We start from the raw sequence: 22,566 nt of genomic DNA on the forward strand, positions 1-22,566 counted from the left end.
AGGGAGCAAAGCGAGTCTTGGAGAACCTTTGAGTGTCAGAACTTTCAAAAAGCTTTGATCCACCAAACAGCCTGACCTGATTGCGTCAGAGCCTGGGCTGATTATGTTTCATCAGTTTTTTTCTTAATTTTTAAGGTATGCTTTGGTGTATTGAATAACTTGTTAGTGTCCTTTTAGCATTAACAAACTGGTTCCAAAACCAAAGTGACAGAGCTCCAGGTGTCTAAACCTGGAGCAAAAAAGACCACTGCTACTGTTCTATCTTAGAGTGCTTGGTCTCAGTTGGCTGAAGAAGAATGTTTGTTTAGACGCACAACCATTCTGTGCTTTTCTGTTGTCCTCTCAAAAAACCCAGAAAACATCCTTTACAAGACATTGTGTCCTTATAATTATTTTAAATTCATGGACTTTTAGTGAGTGATCTTAAGTCTAACTTTTGGGAGTTTTATTATTTCTTTGTCTTCTGCAGAATCTAATGTTAGTGAAACTATGCTTAAACACCCACTAATGGAAAGATTGACATCTGTTTTGAATGTTTTCTTTCTCATGGTGGAATGGTAGTTTGTGATTGGTTGTTTAACCCATCTACTTGACAGCAGTAGACACTGACAGCAACCTGACAGCAAGTTCATGTCAAGTTGTCCCTCTTCTTGCATCAAACGGACAACCTTAATCTTTCGTTTCCAGGACATTTCATGAAAAATCTGAGTTAAAGAGAAAGCTTATATAGCATTAATGAGAAAATGGTTCCTTTTGTTCCTGTTCATTTTTAAGGATCTGATACATAATTAGAATAACAACAACATACAGTACAAAAATTCTGTCCAAGGAACAGGATTTCCAGAAAAAGCGAAACAACTTTAACACAATATCTTCAACAAAGCCAAAGTGTGGCACCAAGTCTCTCACTAACAGTGGGTGTTAGAGAAAGTAATCAAACTTTTAGGACACACCAGTCCAAACAGTAGTTTCAGAAAAGAATCAGCTTTCAGTTCTGCTATCAATTCACTACGTGACAAATACGCAGGAAAGTCATTAAGAAGCAAAAAAAAAAGAAGTCCTTGTTTTTGCCTGTAGCTTCTTTCCCAGACAGACTGAGAGCGCACCATAGCATGAGACATAGCACAGTCCGTGAACTCATCAGGGAACTCATTCTCACGCATCTTTGTGGTGCGAAACCAGCGGCACTGGCTCACTGACAAAGATATTGCTAGTAAAGCATCGTCCCACGTGCGTAACCAAAATACCATTACCCAAATCATAGAAACACACCCTGGTATGCCAGGTGCACGGCCAAGCCGCCATCCTACAAAAGAACTCACATACCAAAGAGACTCCCTGAAGGGAAACAGACAGAACCCCTAGCCCAGGGGTGGCCAACCAGACAAAGACCAAGAGCCACATTTTTTACCAAGTTACCGCAAAGAGCCACATCATATGCATGGGCACACATGAACATCAACCCATCCCTTCCTCATACTCATACTTTTGCTCAGCCAGATTTATTGTAAATTTCACACACTATTTTAACACTACAAAGACCACAGGCCAGACATTTTCAACAATGAACACTGTGCACTTTCTCATGCAAACAAACTCTGTTTAACCAAATAAACAAACAATAATAGAACAATTTACAATACATTTTTCCTTTTATTATGTGCATTACATGTGTTATTTAATGGGACTTCTGGCATTCCTTGTCTTGAACAATCCTGTTCAGATCTGGCTTGTACTCCGTTGTTGTCACTCGAAGCAATTCTTTGACATGGATGTCGGTCAGAACAGACCGATGCTTCGATTTCACATGTCTCAGGGTAGAAAACACAGACTCGCAGACATATGTTGACCCAAACATTGACAGTATTTTAAGTGCAGCTCGTTTGACATTGGGATATTTTTCCATTGGCACATGTTTCCAGAACTCAATGGTCCCTTCCTTTAAAGCAGGTTTCAGTTGGTCCTCCTCACGAAGATCAATTATCTCCAACTCAGCCGCACACTCATCTATGACTAGCGGGGCTTTCAAACAGTCTGTCTCAGCATTAAATGGGTCGACAAGGAATGTAATCTGTGGCCTTTTCAGTTGTAGATCACGGAACCGGGCCACAAAGCTTTCGTGCAGGTTTTCAACCAGTGTTGCATATCTGGCTCTTTGCTTGTTCAGGGTGGCGCTGGTGACCTGCCCGCTGGCTTTTAGTAGAGTGGGAAAATGTGTTAAATTTCCCTTTTGAATGTGCGCCTTGAACAAATTCAGTTTGTTGACAAATGCAAACACACTTTGCACCAGGTCAGGCAGCATTTTTAATTTACCCTGCAAGGTCAGGTTCAGTTTGTCCAAGTGACACAGCATGTCAACCAAAAAGGCCAGATCCATAACCCACTTGAGGTCTGAGAGCTCAGGATAGACCTTGTTCTTCTCTTCCATGAACACTTTCACAGCATCCAAAAGCTGGAAGAAGCGAGAGAATACCTGGCCTTTTGACAGCCACCTTACAGTGCAGTGTAGCGGCAGGTCACCTGGAAGCCCTTGTTCCAGCTCAGCGATGAGATTCTTGAATTGTCGGTGGTGAAGCGCATGTGTGCGGATGTAGTTGACGATTTCCATCACAGGCTTCATGACACTGTCTAAATTCAATGATTTAGACACAAGTTGCTCCCTGTGTATGATGCAGTGGAAATTCCAAAACTCTGGAAATGTTTGGTCAGCTTTGCACAGCCCCACAAGCCCATTCACAGATCCGATCATGGCTGGCGCCCCATCTGTGGCTATTGCAGTTAGTTTCGCTATGGGCAGATTTGCTTTCACAAATGCATCCATCATTGAATCTTTCACATCTATGCCACGGGTTCTGTCTTTTAATGGCATGATATCAAGGAGTTCCTCTTTGATCAAACAATCGTTTGACACAGACCGTACAAATATTGCCAACTGAGCCTTGTCTTGTATGTCACAACTCTCATCCAATGCAACACTAAAATACTCACAAGCTTGAAGATCAGAGTGCAACTGTGACTGAATAGCCATGTTAATGTCTGATATTCTGTGCTCAACAGTGTGGCGGGACAGTTGGACGTCTGATACCATTCGTTTTAGTTTATCGTTTTCAGGAGACAAGATTTCAACAACGTCACAGAGGCATTTTTTAATGAACTCACCCTCATTGTATGGCTTTTTGGCCCGTGCAATGTTCCAAGCCAGTTGATATGATGCAAGCGTTACAGTCTCTGAGTGCTTTGTAAATTTTTGGAAAAACTTTGCCTGCTTTTCTGTCTGACTTTTCAAGGTAACCAACTTGTGTTTGCGAAGTTCAGTCCCTTTTGGAAATTCCTGGTCGATGTTAGCATGGAGTGAGCTGTAGTGGCGCTGAAGGTTTGAAGCCTTAAAATGCGACAAGGACACCTGACATACAAGGCAGAATGGCTTTCCACTACGTTCAACAAAAAAATATAAATTCTCCCACTCTGTCAAAAACGTCCTGTGTTCATCTTCATATTTTCGTTTTCCTGTGCATTTTTTCCCTGCCATTTTGAGCGCGAAAGGTTTACTCAAATGATTTTACTCTTACTGAAAAACTGCGCACATGCGCATTTGACGAAAATACCGTATTGCACTCAAGCGAAGCGAAACTTGGATATTATAGCGACCCTACAGTATGTGCTAAATGTTACTGGATGTTACGCTGTTTAGAGATTAAAATTAGAGTGTATGATTTCCCATTGTCCGCGAATGCATCAGGATGGATGAGAGAGCGAGGGGGCGGGGGAGTGAGAGTGAGGGGTGAGCGGAGGTTTGTGTGAGAGCAGATGGCAAACGACTGCAAAGAGTAAGGCTGCAAGAGAAACAAAGACTGTTTTTTGTTTGTGTTGTTTTTGCGTGGTTACGGCCAACAGTAATGGCGTGCTGCTGTTGCCAATAATTGACAGTTCATTTGACTACTTTTCGTCATTATTGCACGTCTGGCAGAATGCGACTATATGAACGTAAGAGCCGCATGGAACCGGTCAAGGAGCCGCATGCGGCTCTTGAGCCGCGGGTTGGCCATCCCTGCCCTAGCCCATATCAGAGTAGAGACTAGGAATCTATACTGCTGTAGTCCTTGAGATTCACTGTCGTGCAGGTTTTAGATGCAACCCTTTTCCAACAAACCTGATTCAAATGAATAGCTTGTTACAAGGCCTCTGCCAAACTTGATGGCATGCTTTAATCATTTGAGTCAACTTTGTAAATTCAACTTATTACACTCAATAATAATAGCTTGTTCTATCTCCAGATGGACTTTACTAAATTTGTCATGTTCAATTAATATCAACAACAATCCTTTATGTTGTTCAAATGTCAAGTCAGGCAGCATAATAACAGGTTTAAGTGCTCTGGGTCCAACAGTTAGTCACTTCTTAAACCAAATATGTAACCAAAATGGCCTTAACATTTCATTTTGAACAACATCCATCTAGTGAAGTCATTGGTGTGAAAGTCCAAATTAAGGTACAAGTATTTTGTAATTTCATCATATTAAAATCCTTCAATTTCTGACTCAGATGACTCACACTGCTGTCAAATGTATCTGTTTGGGATAGTCAGAGTGGCAGCTCACCTCCAAGCATCCATTGTATAGAATATGCGTCCAAAAGTATATGGTGACTCGGGTAGAAAAAAAGTCTACTGCTCTGATGAAGACTGGCTTTCTTTTAAGGAAAGATGTAGAATAATGGGACTCTGTGGTTTTGTTTTTTTAAAGGGATACAGCACTGTTGTGTTGATTTATGTGGGAACATTTATTGATGTAATTGTCTGAAAAGAGAAATGTCACACGGCTGAAGTTCTAACAACTGAAAACATGTGAATGTATTAATTTATTATTTGGAAATCCCCAAGTTTGGAACGGCCCCTGCCCTCCATCTTTATACTTGCAATTTCTGTTACAGTGAAAGAAATGAAAGAGGCTTACTGTGGTGCTTCATTTAAAGAGACAGGAAGTCTTGAAGCAAAACACCCACTTTTAAAAACTGAGCAAGTCACAACAGCAAGATTTTTTTCTTGCAGCAGCTTGTTGTGAAACATGGTAGTTTAGAAAACCACTTATGAAAAACTGCTCTTTCCCCTTTTAGAGTTCATAAAGGAGGAACCACAAGAACGAGAGGGAGCTTTTGTACTTAACGGTCTTCACAATTAATTTTTTCAATTTACATTGCGGCTACTTTAGAAACTTGGGAAAAAAGGACCTGAAATTGTAACTGAGTTGCAGACCAAAATTGTGAGTACAAGTCTGACTTCTCTCCAGGTTTATTGTGGGTTATTATTCTTTAAGTAATATACACTTAAACCTTAAATTATTCATTTCTACCAAAATCAGATTTTAGATTGTTAATGTCAGGGATAATAACATTTTTGGGTTTACCTGTATGAATGAATTATGCTGTGAAGATATATGGCTGTTACAAATTTGTAATAAGATCCAAGACTTCATTATTAAGGACATGCTGTTTCATCTTAACTGTCAGATGACGCATTAGACCTCTCCTCTTTACAAAACACATTGTATAAGATATCACATATTTCATATTAATGCATATTAATGCAAATGTATTAATTAATTGAATTAATACATATGCACACATGTATATCATTGCATGCTTTACATTATGTTAGTTCCTCTGAAATGTCAGAAAACAAGAGTTTTGCCACATGACTTGATGACATTGACTCTGTAGTTGAACTTTCTGCAAACATGCTATGTGAGACGGATTGTTTTCAAAGTTTTTAAAATAAGATATAAGTTTTGGGAGAAATGTTGAGTTCACAAATGCAACACATTTGCAATACAGATCAACTGAGGAACTTCTTGAACTGTTTTCACTCTGACCTTAACTGTGCAACCTCCAGGAACTTGGATAATAAATCTGTCCAAATTTTAAAAAGTGCACTCAAGAAGTCCCTCTCACTCTGAAAAAATGAAAAACTATTAGGAAATGTCAGTCAGCTTTAAATACTTCATAATAAATAGTCTTGTTTTTTAGCACAAAAGAGGTAGGAGTTTGTGTAGGCAAAGCTTCTGCTGTTAGATGATTTCTTCTGCCCAAATCTCAGTGTGTAAAGCAAATAGCCCTGATAGACGGTTCATGGATGAACTATTATAGCAAATCAATAGCATATGTTATGCTATTGACTTGTTCAGATACAAGATGCACTGCAGTGTGTAACATTGATCAAATTTGAAAATGACACTAAAATATCACTGAGTAATGATATAACAACAAATAAAAGTAAATATGCAACAATTAATATTTAAATTATAAATAAAGCAATATCCAAAATAAGAACTGGGTAAACACCTGCTGTTTCAGTCTCTTTCCAATGTTTTCAGACACCTTGCAGATGGTACATTTTGCCATGTAACAACCATATACTTAAATATATTTTAATGGGATATTTTTGTGACAAACAAAACAAAGTAGTTTATAATGTTTTTTTTGTTTCTTTGTTTTTGTTCTGCAAATTAAACTCTGAAAAGTTTGACAACCATGTATATTCAGTGTGTTTTACTCTGAAATCCCTAACAAAAACAAATTCTCTTCAGAAATTGCAGTCAGTAAATAGAGTTCGCCATTTTATCTCAGGATAAATAAAGAAGATTTGTTAAGGTTTCAGAGGTCTTGTAAATAACGTTAGTGGACAAATAGCAACATGACTGAAGATAAGTCAGCTATTTGAGACAGGAAACTAACAGGTCACATCACATTTATTACATTGTCTCAACTGTGAGACATAATGGTGGCAGCATCATGTTATGGCTTTTCTTAGCAGAGGCAGGAAAGTAAGTCAGAGTTAACAGAAAGATGGATGGTGTTAAATGCAGGGCAGTTTTACAAGAAAACCTATTTTGGCTTTAGAGTGATTTAAACTGAATCACAATCACAACCAGCTTTATTGGCTTAAATTATCTGCACAAACAAGGAATTTGACTTTGGTTTTCAATTCCTCACAGCAAGCAGACATAAAGTCTATTACATAAAATAAGGGTAAATTAACAATGAGTAAATGCATTTGCAGCCATTATCTAAAGAAAGGAAAGCATTGTTGTAACAGTACAACAGTCCTTATTTGTTTGACAGCAGAGCTGACTCATGCTGTAAGAATTTCATTATGTTCAGAGAAAAAACCCTAGAGGGGGATGTGAATATTCAGGTATGGAAGCTCTCACCTTACATGTAAATGTATCATAACCTTCCTCTCAGGATTTTAATTCACAGATGCCTTCCAGCAATGACACTTCACTCTTTTGAATGTGTGTGTGGATGTGTGTGTGGGCATGGGGGCGTGTGCACTAGTGGGGGTGTGTGCGCGTAGGTGTGTGTGTGTGTGAAAGAGCATATTCTTAAATACATGATGATTAAGATAAATAGTGACCACGTAACTCAGCTCTAATACTCTTGTCAGCATCTGCCAGCTATAAGTACGGCAGCCGAGCTCTAAACCCTTTTAAAGCAACACTCCTCCTCCCTAACCTCTCTTTCCTTCTTTTCTCATATCTCATCTGTACCAGCTGTTTTTACAGCACTTTACATAATCTATCGCTCTTTCTCTCTCTGGTTGAATCAGTTTAAGCATCTTCTGCATTCAGACATTCTCACTTTTCTTCTGCTGTTTAATTATTGTTCCCTAATCCACCTGAAACATGCAGTTAGGCGTCTTATTCCATCTGTGTTACTCCAATCATGACCTCTCTGAGAAATTCTTTTTTTTTTTTTTTTTTATTCAAATACATGCTCGGACCATTGATCTGGATGTAAAATTATGGACTGAATCTTGGTTCATACAGCAGCCTTCTCAGTTAGTGGAGCTTCTGGTGAAAATTGCAAAATGCTTGAAAAAAAAAAGTTCAAATCAGCAGTATCAGAATCTTGCACTAGGAGCTTTAGAAATCATAACATGTTATTTTGAGCACTTTTGCGAAGTGATAGAGGAACAGAAAATAATAAATGGCACATTAGTGCGACACCTGTTGGCAGCCTTGAAGATTCTTGCTATATCACATGCTCTCTTCTCTTCAGCTCATTTCTTTCAGGGGGACTTATTCCCCTAAGGGCAATCTGTTTTAGATAAATATAGAAGACCAAATGATTTTCATGAGATTTTGATTTAAAATAGCCTTTTATTACCAAATCTTCATAACAAGGTTCCTAGGGCTTTGGATGAGAAACAGGCCCACAGCATGACAGATCTTTCCCCATACTCAACAGCTGGCATTAGACATTTTTCTTCAATTTTGTTTCACTCTAGATCCGGTCTTATGTTTTAGTTTCTGATGGTAGAAAAGGGGAGACGTTTTTACAACATGTCTCCCAAACAACCAGTGATGATGTACAGTACATTGCACATAATGGTTGCTTTAAGGCCACTTTGGAGGTTGTTATTTTAGTATCCTCTGTGATGTCAATGTGGTGGCAAAATACACCTGAGTCTTCACCCAGGCTTGTTTGTCACGGTTCCTGTTGTTTTCATCTTTTTAATGATTTCTCCACTGACTAAATATATTTAAATTAAAGGTTGATCAAGATTCTAATCGATTAAGATATGCTTTTATTTTAAATCATTTTCACCAGGAGAACCAATAAGTGTGAAGGTTGCCTAACACAACCTGTGGATTGTGAATGTTACCTAAACATTCTAACTAAAGGTTGAGTCAAATCACCATAGCCTCAAACTAAAGAAAAAGAAAATTGTGAAAGTTTTCTCTTAGTTAATATTGACCAGATTTACAAAAAAGCCACTAAACTGTAATTATGAGTCCAACAAATATCAATATGAACTTATAGAAGGAAATATGAATCCAAAAAGGAGGAAGAGAACAACAGTTTGTTGGATGGGAATGGCTCATGGGAATGTAGAAGCTGACCCAGGCCTAATCCCGGTTTGTGTTTATTCTCAGAATCTTCACTCTGTAATATTCTATCTAAATTAGAACTACCTTTGTGATAATCCCATGCTGTGACCTACATTATGCAAAAGCCTCTGTGTCCACCAGAGTGTGAAAAAGACACATAACTGCAGTGGTGGTGATGAGATGGTTAATCAAAATTTATATCAGGTAAGATGAAATGCAATCACTCAGAGAGCAGGTCAGACGTTCAGCAGCTCAGATTTGAAGTGATCCTGGAAAACAGGACCTGAAGAGCATAATCCTACTTTCTCACTTCACTGCTATTCATGTCATCAGTCCTATCCTGCCCTCTGGTGGCTGGAAGTAACAGTGGTACGCAACATTGCAATCCTGGTCTGGGCTCTTTCTAGATGGAATTTGCATGTACTTGGATTCTCTCCCTTCTCTCTCACAGTCCAAAAACATGCAAGCTAATTGGTTAGGTATGGGTGTGTGCCTGGCTGTTTGTCCTGTGTGTCTCTGTATTGCCCTAGCAACCTGTCCAGTATGTACTCATTTTTTTCTCTTGCCTAATGGCTGCTAGTAATAGGCATCAGGTCCCCTGTGACCCTATAGAGATAAGTGTGCATAGATAATGGATGTTCATAACATATAACACAGTTGATGAGGCTATCAGAGTAGATGAGTGTCATTAGAGGACTTTAAAACAAATATTAAACATTTGTTTGAAACAATAACTAAAAAAATGACTGTATAGCCTCTTGTAGACTATTGTCACAAATTTGCCTTCAAGCCATCAAGCAACATGTGGTCTGTATATAATGCTTGTTGTCATTTATCATATTTAAGGCACTTTTCCACAACCTAGTAGCTTGAATTATGCAATTTTACCCCATCTGCATTCATCATATCAACATTTACATGAATTATTTTTGTTACAATCAAATGAAAAAAACCCCTCTTAGTCCACCAAAAACACAAATAACAATATTGTGGGGTGTGCTGTGGTGGCGCAGGGGGTTAGCATGCCCCACGTTTGGAGGCCTTAGTCCTCGACGCGGACGTCGCGGGTTCGACTCCTGGTCCCGACGACGTTTGCCGCATGTCTTCCCCCCTCTCCTCACCCTCCTTCCTGTCTGTCTACTGTCAAAAAAATACGAGCCACTAGCGACGCAAAAACTCTTCGGAGAAAAAAAAAAAATAACAATATTGTTTTAGATATATATTTTATTTTTGATATTTTTATGCTAACTTTGTAATAGGACATAGGCCATCATGCAAACAAAAAAAGAAACATGTTCAGCAAGCTTTTTATCCTTTGCAGATAAGGTGTAAAATTGGATTCATCCTTAGTATCACAATAAGAATAGTATGATATATATGATAAAAGTATGATCTCAAAGAAGAGAGCGATGTTTTAGCTAGTCACCATCCCATTTTCCACTTATTGTGCTGTTTGATCTGTTTGACTGCCTCTAAGGTCTTTAGAGAGCAGATGCAATGGTAGTTGTGCACCAGGAGGCTGGTAGGATGAAGATTTTGGTGACTTTGGTGACCCTGGTGGTGCAAAGCTCACATCTCGACTATTCCTCCGCCTAATGTAAGCTTGCAGGTTCCTGGCCGGAGTCATCAGTAACCCCTCACCCTCCTCCACAAGCCCATCAAACACTGCTCCCAGACTCTGTCGTATTCTCACGCAGAAGTGGGGGCAGCTGAAGACGTACAGGACAGGGTTCAAAACTGGATTCAGAAAAGCAAACGTTGCAGACACTGGAAGGCCCTCTTGCACTAATTTGAGGATTTTTTCATTGTACTGGGCTGTCATTTCTAGAATGCAGAAAATGTGATAAGGAGCCCAGCACAGCACAAATGCTGCAATCACAGACGTCACCATTTTGGTGAAACTTTGAGAAAGTTTCACCAGGCTCTGATATGACGGACTGGAGATGACGGGAGACAGGTTGTTTAATTTGGACTTAAATGAGGAACCAGAAGTCAAAGACTTAACGTCATTTGTTTTAACCATTCCTGAATGTGCATCGTAGCCAGGCAAAGTCAGCATATCAGCCAGTCTGCCGGTACTCTGCTTTCTCCTTCTGTGTCTGTTTCTCAGGCTTAGGGCAATTTTGATGTAGCTCCCTGCAATGACCACTAGAGGGAAGACGAAAGCTAACAGTAACTTGGAGATGGCTGTTGCCCCCTGCCTCACATTACAGTCCATTTTTAATGAATCCTTACTGGATAAATACAAAGCAAAATTATGGTAGCATAGCTTCCTCCCATCAGTCTTCACAATCACTGAACGAAATATGGAATAAGGTAGGGTATTTAACGCTGCCCACAGCCAGCCCAGAGCGCACACCTTCCAAGCTCCTGCCACCGACCTGTGATTCTTGCTCCACACTGGCTTGGAAACTAGAAGCAGACGGTCCAATGAAATGGCTGCCAGTAGGAAGGCTGAAACAAACATGTTGAAGAAAAAGATGGAAGTTTGTACTATGCAGAGTGGGTATCCGAGCTCCCAGCTGTGGGAGGAATAAAAGTAGAAGGTGAAGAACGGTAGAGTCAGGGTGGCCAGGAAGTCAGACATGGCCAGGTTAAGCATCCAAATGGAGGCCACTGTTCGATGCCGGAGGCGAAATCCCAAAACCCAAATGATCAAGGCATTTTCCAAAATTCCCAGGGAGGAGAAGATGCCATGGATGCAAACCACGACCAGGTTGACCTGTGTGTTGTTGTTTAAATTGTCTTCTCTCATCCGCTTCAGCAGTGGGCAGAATAACGGACCCTCAGAGACATTGGGGGTGAACACCATGTTGAACATCAGACGGCTGAAACAAGAAATAAGTCAGATTTATGAAAAACTTAAACTCATTGTATGTTATAATTAGAAAGTTGAGTGCCAGGTTTGCAGCTAAGCCATACACTTTTCATTTCAAATGATGGATTGAACAGAGCTCTGTGAGGAGTCCAAAATTTGAGATTTTATTTTATAACCTACCGGTAACTCTTTTCTTAAATTTCACCACAAGTTGACCCTGACCTGCTTTGTTCATGGGTCTTCATGATGCTGTCTAATATTCTCTAAAAACAATCTCTAAGGTCTTCGAAGAACAGCTGAGTTTAGATATAATTTACTGTGACTTTAGAGGCAGTTTGCTGCTCATTTTGATAATTTTCTGATTTTAAACAAATGGAAAACCATAAATTATTATTCTTTCCACTTAACAATTATGCACTACTTTGTGTTGGTCTATCACAGAAAATCTCTGTAAAATATATTAATGCATGTAGTATTAATATTAAAATTAGAGAAAAATTCAAGCGATATGAATAGCTCAGACAGCCATATGCACATTTATCGCAAAACTGATTAATTTTGTTTTAGGATTAACATTATCAGAAAGAGCCAAGAGCGAAAATGTTTCGTGAATACAACTGATTAATTATTGTTGTTTTTCATGGGTGAAACACTTTTACAGATTACTTAGTCTATACTTTTTAAAGACAAATTACAACCCTACTGCGCTGCCACCCTCTGCCCCCCTAAAAGTTATTGCATGAAATTAAGTTAGCCTTAAAAGATCTAAAATAAACAATCTGGCAGAGACTGCAGGAGATTAAATTTTTTACAACAGTATTCTTGAAAGCAGACACCTTCAACGTTCTGTTCTGACTTGTTTCCATCAACAATCTCTGGGGACTGATTACCATCTGTACAGAAACAATGACCCTTTCAGCTGGTAATAGCCTTGAAAGATGAAGAAGTTGTCTTTGGACTACAATTCGTCTTGATCTTTGGGACTTTGATTGTGTGTTTTGCTTAATTTTGGTGTTTATATTATGCTTTCATGTTCCCTGTGTATACGTATTTTCACCCATTTTATATTAGTTAAGCTTCAGCCACTTGCCTTTCTTCAAAGCAGCATAGTTTCTAATCAACGACCTGTCCCTTATGTCAACTCTTCAGCTTAGCTTTATCGTAGTTTGTAATATCATACTGTTACATGTCTCCTAGACCTTGTGATTGTTATGTTTTCACTTTGATTTTAAGTAGTTTTTATTCCTCATATTTCTAAGTTAATAGTCTTACTGTACCTTCTGCCTTTTCTCTGTATTTGGGGCCTGCTCCTCACCATTTTGTGACACAATTCTAGTGAAACATTTAAAACTGCCTTTAATTGTATAGGACAGGTGAAGTAATCGCTGTAAAATCTTTATGAACTGTTCCGAGGTAGTCATCTCTTAAGAGTTACAGAAGCAAAACAAAAAAAAAAGGTTGTGCTTTTGACGCTTACAGCATGTTAAAGCCTGTTAATGTTGTCTAGCCACATTCCTATTGAGAAATACTGCATGGACAGAAGGGATTAACACCTCAGAGGTGCTAACATATTATAGTCAAACTCAGTGCTGCCTTGACTGAACTACTTATCCTGCACTATAAAATTTGAAACTATCACTAAAACATAAAGTCCTTCACAGTTAAAGATGCACACATGTAGTCAGTGATCGTTTTTGCAGCAAAAAGTTCGTAAAAATGGTTAGAAACTGAATGAGGAAGGGAAAGAAAGACAAAACCATCAGTTCTCTAAAGGAAATGAGTCAGCTGAAGTCTTGCTTTGGCTAACAACAGCATTTGAAAATTTACTCTTGGTTAATAATTTGCTTACTTTTAATCCATAAAGTTGTTTTTATACATTTCAACGATTTTGTTTTGAAAAATGCCAGATGGCTATCTGCTGCTGAACAAACATTTATATCCAAGTTTTACCAACTCATTGTACCTAAAGTTACACAATAAATAATAGTGATTAAATGTGGTATTGCAAGTTTCTCTATTGTTGACCACTGTAAACAGATATGAGAGCAACAATAAGTGTCTCTGTTGATCAACAGTCGTTACAGCTGAGCTGAATTGCTTTCGCTTGCTCCATGTAAATATTTACTCAAATAAATTAACTTTTGCTCAAATAACAAATTATTCCACCTTATCTCACTTCTCCTAGCACAAAAACAATTAAAGCAGCACCACTTTTAAGTCTCATCACCAGTAACTGTTAATGAAGCTGCCTGTTTGCTGAAACTAACAAATAAATAACATTTAACTGTGATATTCTTGGGTTGGAAAGAACAAGCAGAGGGAATGTGGAGACGAAGTCTTTTTAATGGTGGAACGCAGGAACAGACAGCTACTACAGTACAGGGGTTTCTGACTAACCCCACCTAATAAGTTGGCCTACTAAGAACTATACCTAGAACAGGTATATCTGTATTTCTACCACTAGGGGCAACAAACCACTCTATTACATTCCTTCCCTTTTAGATTTCTACTGCAACTAATATGTAGGAAAAAATGCATAATAACAGTAAATAAATTCCCTATGGCCTTCACTAAGAATTTAACAATTTAGGCTGCACTTAATGCTTTATTACCTCAAAAATCAACTAGCAGTAACTAAATCATACTTTATACATTTTCAAAGATTCAGTCTCTTTGGAGGAACTCTGTGCCTCACAGGGTATCTGCGCTCCGCTGATGGGCTTTGGGTTGTTTTAGGGGTTGATACCGAGGGTTCTTCTGTTGTCTGCCCAGGTGATTCAGCAGGCAAAGGTGATGCTGTCAGGGTTCCTCTCGGACTTCCTGGAACAACACAGTCTCTGATCTCTTCAGGTTCCTCCACGAGCACTTGGGAAGACATAACTGGAGATTTCTCCACATCTTGTTTCCATGGTAACATGTGGTCGACATGTATGGTGCGCGTTCTCTGTCCATCTTGTATCCGATAAGTGACACTTCCCAACTTCTTCAGAACTGTTCCACAGGTCCACTTCACAAACCCTCCTCTGAAATTTCGGACACGAACAGTCTCTCCTTCTGAAAAAACGCGCAAAAATGGAGCTCTGCGATCATGATGTCGCTTTTGCTTGAACTGCCCCTGTTTAATGTGTTGGGCAAGTTCAGGTTTGAGAAGACTGAAACGGGTTCGGATCTGACGTTTCAGGAATAGCTCTGCTGGTGTGCAACCTGTCACGGTGTGTGGTGTACTGCGATACATGATAAGGAAGTTTGCCAATCGATGACTGAGTGGCAATGTGGCCTTCCCATCTGTCTCCAGTACATTTTTCATCAAAGATCGTTTCAGGATTTGTACTGACCTCTCTGCTGCTCCATTTGATGCAGGGTGATATGCAGGAACAGCTGTGTGACGGATCCCGTTTAACTCCAAAAACTGGCGGAATTCTTGTGACACCAGCTGAGGTCCATTGTCTGAAACAAGTTCTTCTGGAAGTCCATATGAAGAGAATAACCTTCTCAAGATTTCAATGGTATTGTGTGACGTGATGGATGTCATCGGAAATACTTCCAACCATTTTGAATGACTGTCAATGACCACTAAGAAATAGTGTTTGTCCTTTTCAGCGAAGTCAATGTGAATCCGTTGCCACGGTCTTTCAGGCCATTTCCATGGGTGGAGTGGTGCAACCGCTGGCAACTTCTGCACAGCTTGACAGATTTGACAGCTTTGGACCAGTTCTTGTATGTCACCGTCACACCCTGGCCACCACAGGTAACTGCGGGCGAGAGCTTTCATACGACATATGCCTGGATGTTCATGATGCAGGTCTTTCAGCACTTTCTGTCGGTAACTTGGTGGGATGATAACACGTTGTCCCCAAAGAACACATCCTTGTTCTGCTGACAGTTCCTGTCTGCGAATGAAATAAGGTTTAAGTGTTTCATCCTGCACATAATTTGGCCACCCATTCATGGTGTAGCTCCACACTCTGCTGAGAAGCGGATCTTTCATAGTCGCTTTCTCAATGTCTTTTGCTAATACTGGTAGTTCTTCCACATGAGAGAAGTAGAAGATGCTTCCTTCGTCTGCAGTGTTGTCTGGTGAGTTCCGCGGTAAACGTGACAACGCATCCGCATTTGCATGGTCAGCTGATCTTCTGTACTCAATGTCATAGTTATATGCCATCAGAATAAGAGCCCAGCGTTGCATCCTCAAAGCAGCAAGTGTTGGCACCGCTGACTTTGGTCCCAGTATAGTCAACAATGGCTTGTGATCTGTTACGAGCGTGAATTTCCTTCCGTACAGATATTTGTGGAATTTCTTGACTCCAAAAATGATGGCAAGAGCCTCTTTCTCTATTTGGGCATACTTCCGCTCAGCATCGGTTAGCGTTCTTGATGCAAATGCCACCGGCCTTTCCTCTCCATTTTCCAAGATATGAGAAATGACTGCACCAACCCCATAAGGTGATGCATCACAGGCTAATTTCAATGGCAGGCGTGTGCTATAATGCACTAACACTTTGTTCTGCAGCAGTAGTCTTTTTGCATCTTCAAATGCTTGTGTACATGCTGTTGTCCAAATCCATGTTTCATCTTTTCTCAACAGGTTGTGGAGAGGCTGAAGGATGGTAGATGGATTGTTTAGAAATCGACTGTAGTAATTCAGAAGACCCAAAAAAGACTTCAGTTCAGTGACATTGGTTGGTTCTGGTGCCTTTGTTATGGCTGCAACCTTTTCCTCCATGGGGTGCAGTCCATCTTTGTCGATCCTGTGTCCCAAATATTCCACACTGTTCTGAAGGAAACGACACTTTGCAAGCTTAACTCTCACACCATGCTTCTCCAGGCGTGTGAGAACTTCTTCCAACCTCTGTAGATGTTCCTTCTCCGATGACGCAGTGATGAGAATATCATCCAGAAAACAGGTCACATGATCCATCCCTTGGAAAATCTGATCCATCACAGACTGAAAAATAGCAGGAGCACTGGAAACGCCATAGCTGAGGCGACTGTACTTGTACAGACCTTTGTAGGTGTTGATAACCAGATACTTCTCTGACTCTTCATCTAACTCCAGCTGCTGGTAGGCATGAGAAAGGTCCAGTTTACTGAATGATGTTCCTCCCGCCAAAGTAGCAAAAAGGTCTTCAGCATTAGGCAGTGGATAATGTTTCTCTTCAATGCACTGATTTATGCTGACCTTGTAGTCACCACAGATCCTAATGGTTTTGTCAGTTTTAGGCACTGTAACAATGGGAGACGCCCACTCACTTTTCTCGACCTTTGAAATCACCTTCACCTTTTCCAATCTGTCCAACTCTTTTTCTACCGCTTCCTTTAGTGCATAAGGAACTGGGCGAGCTTTACAGAAAACTGGTGCAGTGTTTGGCTTAATGCGAATCCTGGCCTTAAATCCCTTGATGCAGCCTTGGTCATCTGAAAACACTGCCTGATGGCGTAGGATCACTTTCTGTAATCCTGGTTTTGCATCTTTTTGCACTAGTACCTTGTGTACTGTGAAAATCTGTTTCCAGTTTAGCTGTAGTTTCTTTAACCAGTTTCGTCCAATCAGGGATGGTCTGTTTCCCTGAACAATGATCAGTGGTAAAGTACTCTTTTGTGTTTCATACTGTACTGGTACAACTATACATCCACGAACAGCGATGCTTTGGCCTGAGTAAGACTTCAACTTTAACCCAACTGGTTTTATAGGGAACTGGGTGAGATGTGACTGGTAATACTTGTCACTTATCACTGATACTGCTGATCCTGTGTCCAGCAACATGGTGGTGTTTTTGTCTCCCAGTAAAACGTCCACTGTGTAACCTTTTTCACTGGAAGCGACAGAGTACACCGAATAAACTCCAAAAAGGTCGGCTTCATCATTTCTGTTTGATGCCTCGATGTCCGTTTCCACATACTGAGTTTGTTGTCTGCTTTTTTTATTCCTGCAAGCACGAGCAATGTGTCCTATTTTTGCACAAACATGACATTGTTCATTTCTAAATCTGCAGTCGCGTGCCAAATGTTTTCCACCACATCGATAGCATGGTTGCCTTGTTGCTGTATCTTTTTTAGACCCCATCCAGCTCTTAATTTGATGTTTTTCCTCTTTTGAGTTCTGTCCCTCTTTTGAGTGCTGTCCCTTCCATCCTCTCTTAGAAAAAATTGGAACATTTGTCAGGGCATTGACTTGGTGAGGGTCATGGTGTCCAGAAAACTCCATAGGATTCTTTGAAGCAAGTTCCATGTTCACGGCAATCTCACACGCACGTGAAAAGGTAAGATCTTTTTCTGCCAGTAGCTTACGCTGTGCAGCATCCGAGCGCAGCCCACTGACAAAACGATCTCTCAGCGCCTCATCCAAGTATTGTCCAAAATTACATGTGGCTGACAACTGCCTCAGGGCAACCACGTAGTCTGATACTGGCTCCCCCTCCTTTTGGTTACGTTTTTGGAATCGAAAACGCTCAGCTATCACCACTGGTGTCGGCTTATAGTGTGCTTGTAACGCTGCAGTGAGCGCTGCATACTGCATCGTGCTCGGTACTTTCGGAGACACAAGATTCTTTAGCAGCCCATATGTATCTGCTCCGATCACAGAGAGAAAAGTGCAAACAACCTTCTCATCCGCCAACATCCACTGTTCCAAACGCTCCAAATATGACTCAAAATCTTCCTTCGATTCATCATATTCAACCACACGACCCACGTGCATAGCCATATTAGCTTCTCGGTGCTAAATCTTGTAGCTTCGGAGAAAAAAAAAACATACGGTTGTTTCCCTTACTTCCGCACAAAGTCTGTCGACAGGCTCATCTCTGTCACGCTGTGGAAATCTTTTAAAATCCTCGTCGCCAGTTGTGATATTCTTGGGTTGGAAAGAACAAGCAGAGGGAATGTGGAGACGAAGTCTTTTTAATGGTGGAACGCAGGAACAGACAGCTACTACAGTACAGGGGTTTCTGACTAACCCCACCTAATAAGTTGGCCTACTAAGAACTATACCTAGAACAGGTATATCTGTATTTCTACCACTAGGGGCAACAAACCACTCTATTACATTAACCACTACACACTCAGGGATTAGGCTCAACTTTCCCTACATTAGCATTGACTTCTAGGACACTTATACACTGCTATAATTGAGTTACTAATTTACCTGTTAACAAATATGTGAGAACAACAATGAGCATTTAAAGTTCTATTTGCATGTTTTACCTAGCGCCATAGGGAATATTTGTTGTTTTCTTGCTTCAAAATACAATAAACTCGTGTTTTATTGCTGAATCAACTGTGATGCAACATTTTTTACATGCAGGTCACAGCCAGTGGAAATATATGTGAAGAAAGCTGCTAAGAAGGAAAATGTTTGATTGATGTGATGCCAGTTAAGATATTACAATGATTATTGTCAAAGGTATAAATGCAGTTTAAAAGTTTTCAATAAAATGTAAATAAAAACAGCTGCTTTTTTAAAATTATGCTCATTTGCATTGTTTTGTTATCATTTGAAAGACGCCTGTCATTTCCTGTTGTGAACCAATTTATTAGAGGCTACAGGTATGCATAATTTTGGGATACCTGTACATTTACGAGATAACACTAATTAACTCCTCTGTTAAACGTTTCAAATTAAAGTTTGAACATGAAACATTTAGTGTTTCATGGTTTGAATAGTCCTCTCACAACCAAACTCACACACTTAGTCACATCCTGCCGACTGGAGGAGACGTACATAAATTATTATTCCAAGTCAGCACATGAAAAGACTTGAGCAAACATTCGTCTGACATCCAATAAGAGCAGATGTGACTAATTGAATTTAAATGTCTTTAACAGTAGAAAATTATAAATAAAATACAGTACAGACCAAAAGTTTGGACACACCTTTTAATTCAATGAGTTTCCTTTATTTTCATGACTATTGACATTGTAGATTCACACTGAAGGCATCAAAACTATGAATAACACATGTGGAAATATACACTAAACAAAAAAGTGTAAAACAACTGAAAATACCCCTTATATTCTGGTTTCTTCAAAGTAGCAACCTTTTGCTGTGATTACTCCTTTGCACACACTCTGCATTTTCTTGATGAGTTTCAAGAGGTAGTCACCTGAAATGGTTTTCACTTCATAGGTGTGCCCTGACAGGTTAATAAGTGGGATTTCTTGCCTTATAAATAGTCATGAAAATAAAGAAAACCCATTGAATTAGAAAGGTGTGTCCAAACGTTTGGTCTGTACTGTACATCTCACTTCCTTGATTTCTAATACATAATACAGTAACACATAACAAATAACTATTCACTAGATTTATGAAAGAAATATTTTGTATTCCTCACAGTCCCATAGTTCCACACAATAGAACAACTACACTGACTGTAAAACTGGAACAATTTTTCACCAGCTAACAAGTGTCAAGATATTAAAAGGTGATTTATTTCAGTATTCAGTCTAATTTAAACAAGCTCACATGATAAGGTTTTCATATATTAGCTGAACTGACTATGATTATATGATGTTCATGTAATTTAAAAGCGATATCCATCTAAAATGTATGTTAGAAAAGTGCTCCAAACCATAAAAGCTTAAAGTGTATTATATGAACAGAATTTCATAGAAATCTTTATCAACAGAGAATTCCAGCAGAAACATATGATACCACATTATTATATACATCAATCTACTATTATCATACTAAATTAACAGCTTAGCATCTCATTCTATAAGATAAACTAATCTTTATAAGCTCAAAACTCACCAGGCTGTTGGTTATACTCGCTTGTAAGAGGGGAGCATAAGGCATTAAATCCTCTCCCGTGCTTCTTCTCTTTGTCCCCCACACACACTCATTTCTCCAACTCTATTGCTTTCTGCTGCCCTCCTGTGCTGGAGACACCCACCCTCTGATTCACGCAGATGCACATACCTCAGCTGGCTCCTCCCAACAGAAACTGAACAGCACAGATGCAAATTACACTGAAATTTTAATGCAGGCAGCAACTGGTGAGGAGAGATGCAAACAGACCAAAAAGCACATGGAAAACTGATGAAAGGGGGAAAAACTGAAATATAATATCTGCACTGTTTTACTGTCAGTCTGACATCATAGAGTCTCTCAACAAGGGAAGGCTTGTGTGAACATGACTCTGTCATGAACTGTTGTGGTGGAAGCGGTGAGGAAGACACAGATGATCCAGGTGAGATGATTGATGGTTGTTTAATGATGAGAATAGAGTTAAATAATTCCAAAAGTCCAAAAAACCTGGCAGCACAGTAGAGCGGAAGGCTAGGGCTCAGCACTGGTAGCAACAGGCTACACGCATGGACAGGAACACAATGACAAGGACCCGACAGAGACGCTGAGACACAGGTGACATTAAATACACGGGAGGGTAATCACAGAAACGAGACATACCTGGGAAACAATCAAGGGGAAGACAGGACAACACGAAGACTCAGGGACACAGAAAACTCTAAATAAATACACAGAAAAACACATATCCTGACAGACTCACCATACAATTGTACTTTTGTTGTGATGATACTCTGCTCCAGCAGATTTTTGTTTGTTTGTTTTTCTTAGATCAGCTATGGAAAAGTACATTTTCCTTTATTATTATTATTCTGCAAAAAAGCATGGCTGTGACAATGTAAAATTTTGACTAAACTTTCTGTAGGTATAGAGAAGGTTTACCTACAAAAATTGAGAGATCCAAGTATTTCCTAAAGTTTGCATAGTAGTAAAGAAACCTTTTACCTTTCATTACCTTTCAATTTGATAATAAAATTCTTTATAATTGTTTTAAAAGTCACATGGTTTTTATGTTTAACCACAAAAATTCCCCTTTGTAGTTTTTAATGGTCTATGTACTGTATCTGCTCTATCATATGGTGCTGTAAAAAAGTATATGACCTTCCACAAACATGTTATTTTCTGTTTTTGTTCAAGAATCGCAAACACATTTTACCATAAGACAAATGTAACCTTAGTGTATACAAACAACTTGCTATGTTGAATAGATAAAGCAATCAAAACTAGCTATGTCCAAAGGTATTTACCCTCCTTGTTAAATCATGAATTGATTGTTGCTAAGCTAACCATATTTTGGGAAAGTTGTGTTCCAGTTCACTGGCAACATATCTGGCTAATTACTGCCAGATATGTAGAATAAATAAAACAAAATAATTTGCATCTATCAGTCGGGAATGTGTTATTAACAAATTTCTACTGCTTTGGGACTCCAACAAACTGCAACGAGATTATTATCCACACATTATCCACAAATAAAATGCAGTGGGGAACTTTCCCAGGACTATTAATTACTCAAATAGTCTATCAGTGTTTATTCGGAATGAAAATGCCCCAGAACAACATAAGAGTAGGCCTCAATTGCCTCATTTAAGGTCAGTGTTTACTATTCCATAACAAGACACTGAGAAAAAATGCCATCCATGGGAAAAAGCACTGTGTCTGTGTTGGAGCACTGAATTCTGCTCTGTATAAGGCATTTTTGAAAAGGAATAACAAGCCATTACATTGAGACTTTGTCTTAAATGGATTTGAATTATTGAGCAGAAAAATTATCCAAAGCACAACAGCATGTCCACCCATGAAAGCTTTAAAAGGCAACAAAAAGACTCTCATCAGTTAAACAAAAGTCCATTTAAATCCTGTTTCCATTCTGTGAAATCAGACAAACGGCTGCAAAGTCTGTTTGAACACAATATACATCAAAAAACAGCTCAGGAATTTATAAAACATAACTGGCTTTCAAATTGTTTGATTTTGTATTCAAATTCAAAATCGAACAGAATAGAATGGAAACAGCCTTTTTGTCCTGCAAAAGGGAAATTCAGATCTAACAGCATCAT

General features: G+C 39.4%; 2 protein-coding genes across 2 annotated transcripts in view; one reads left to right on the forward strand and one right to left on the reverse strand.

The window, feature by feature from the left end:
* Window positions 1-5,075: 5,075 nt before the first annotated feature.
* vwa11 (von Willebrand factor A domain containing 11) overlaps window positions 5,076-22,566 on the forward strand; it is a 28,803-nt gene continuing 11,312 nt past the window's right edge. Inside the window, exon 1 of the mRNA XM_032562626.1 lies at window positions 5,076-5,258. The gene's annotated coding sequence lies outside the window, so the exon portion shown is untranslated. The remainder of the gene's footprint in view (window positions 5,259-22,566) is intronic.
* LOC116719869 (prostaglandin D2 receptor 2-like) lies at window positions 10,095-20,833 on the reverse strand. Its single transcript, XM_032562627.1, has 2 exons — window positions 20,453-20,833; window positions 10,095-11,716 (listed from the first exon to the last, which is right to left on the reverse strand). Exon 2 carries the CDS (start codon window positions 11,707-11,709, stop codon window positions 10,330-10,332), a length of 1,380 nt encoding a protein of 459 aa, XP_032418518.1. The 5' UTR covers window positions 11,710-11,716; window positions 20,453-20,833; the 3' UTR covers window positions 10,095-10,329.

Source organism: Xiphophorus hellerii, chromosome 5, assembly GCF_003331165.1.
Source record: "Xiphophorus hellerii strain 12219 chromosome 5, Xiphophorus_hellerii-4.1, whole genome shotgun sequence".
Lineage (NCBI taxonomy): Eukaryota > Metazoa > Chordata > Actinopteri > Cyprinodontiformes > Poeciliidae > Xiphophorus > Xiphophorus hellerii.

What these genes read in the sequence shown, in the direction of transcription:
- LOC116719869 (XM_032562627.1), bottom strand. Translation starts at nt 11,709, where the DNA reads ATGTTCAACATGGTGTTCACCCCCAATGTCTCTGAGGGTCCGTTATTC.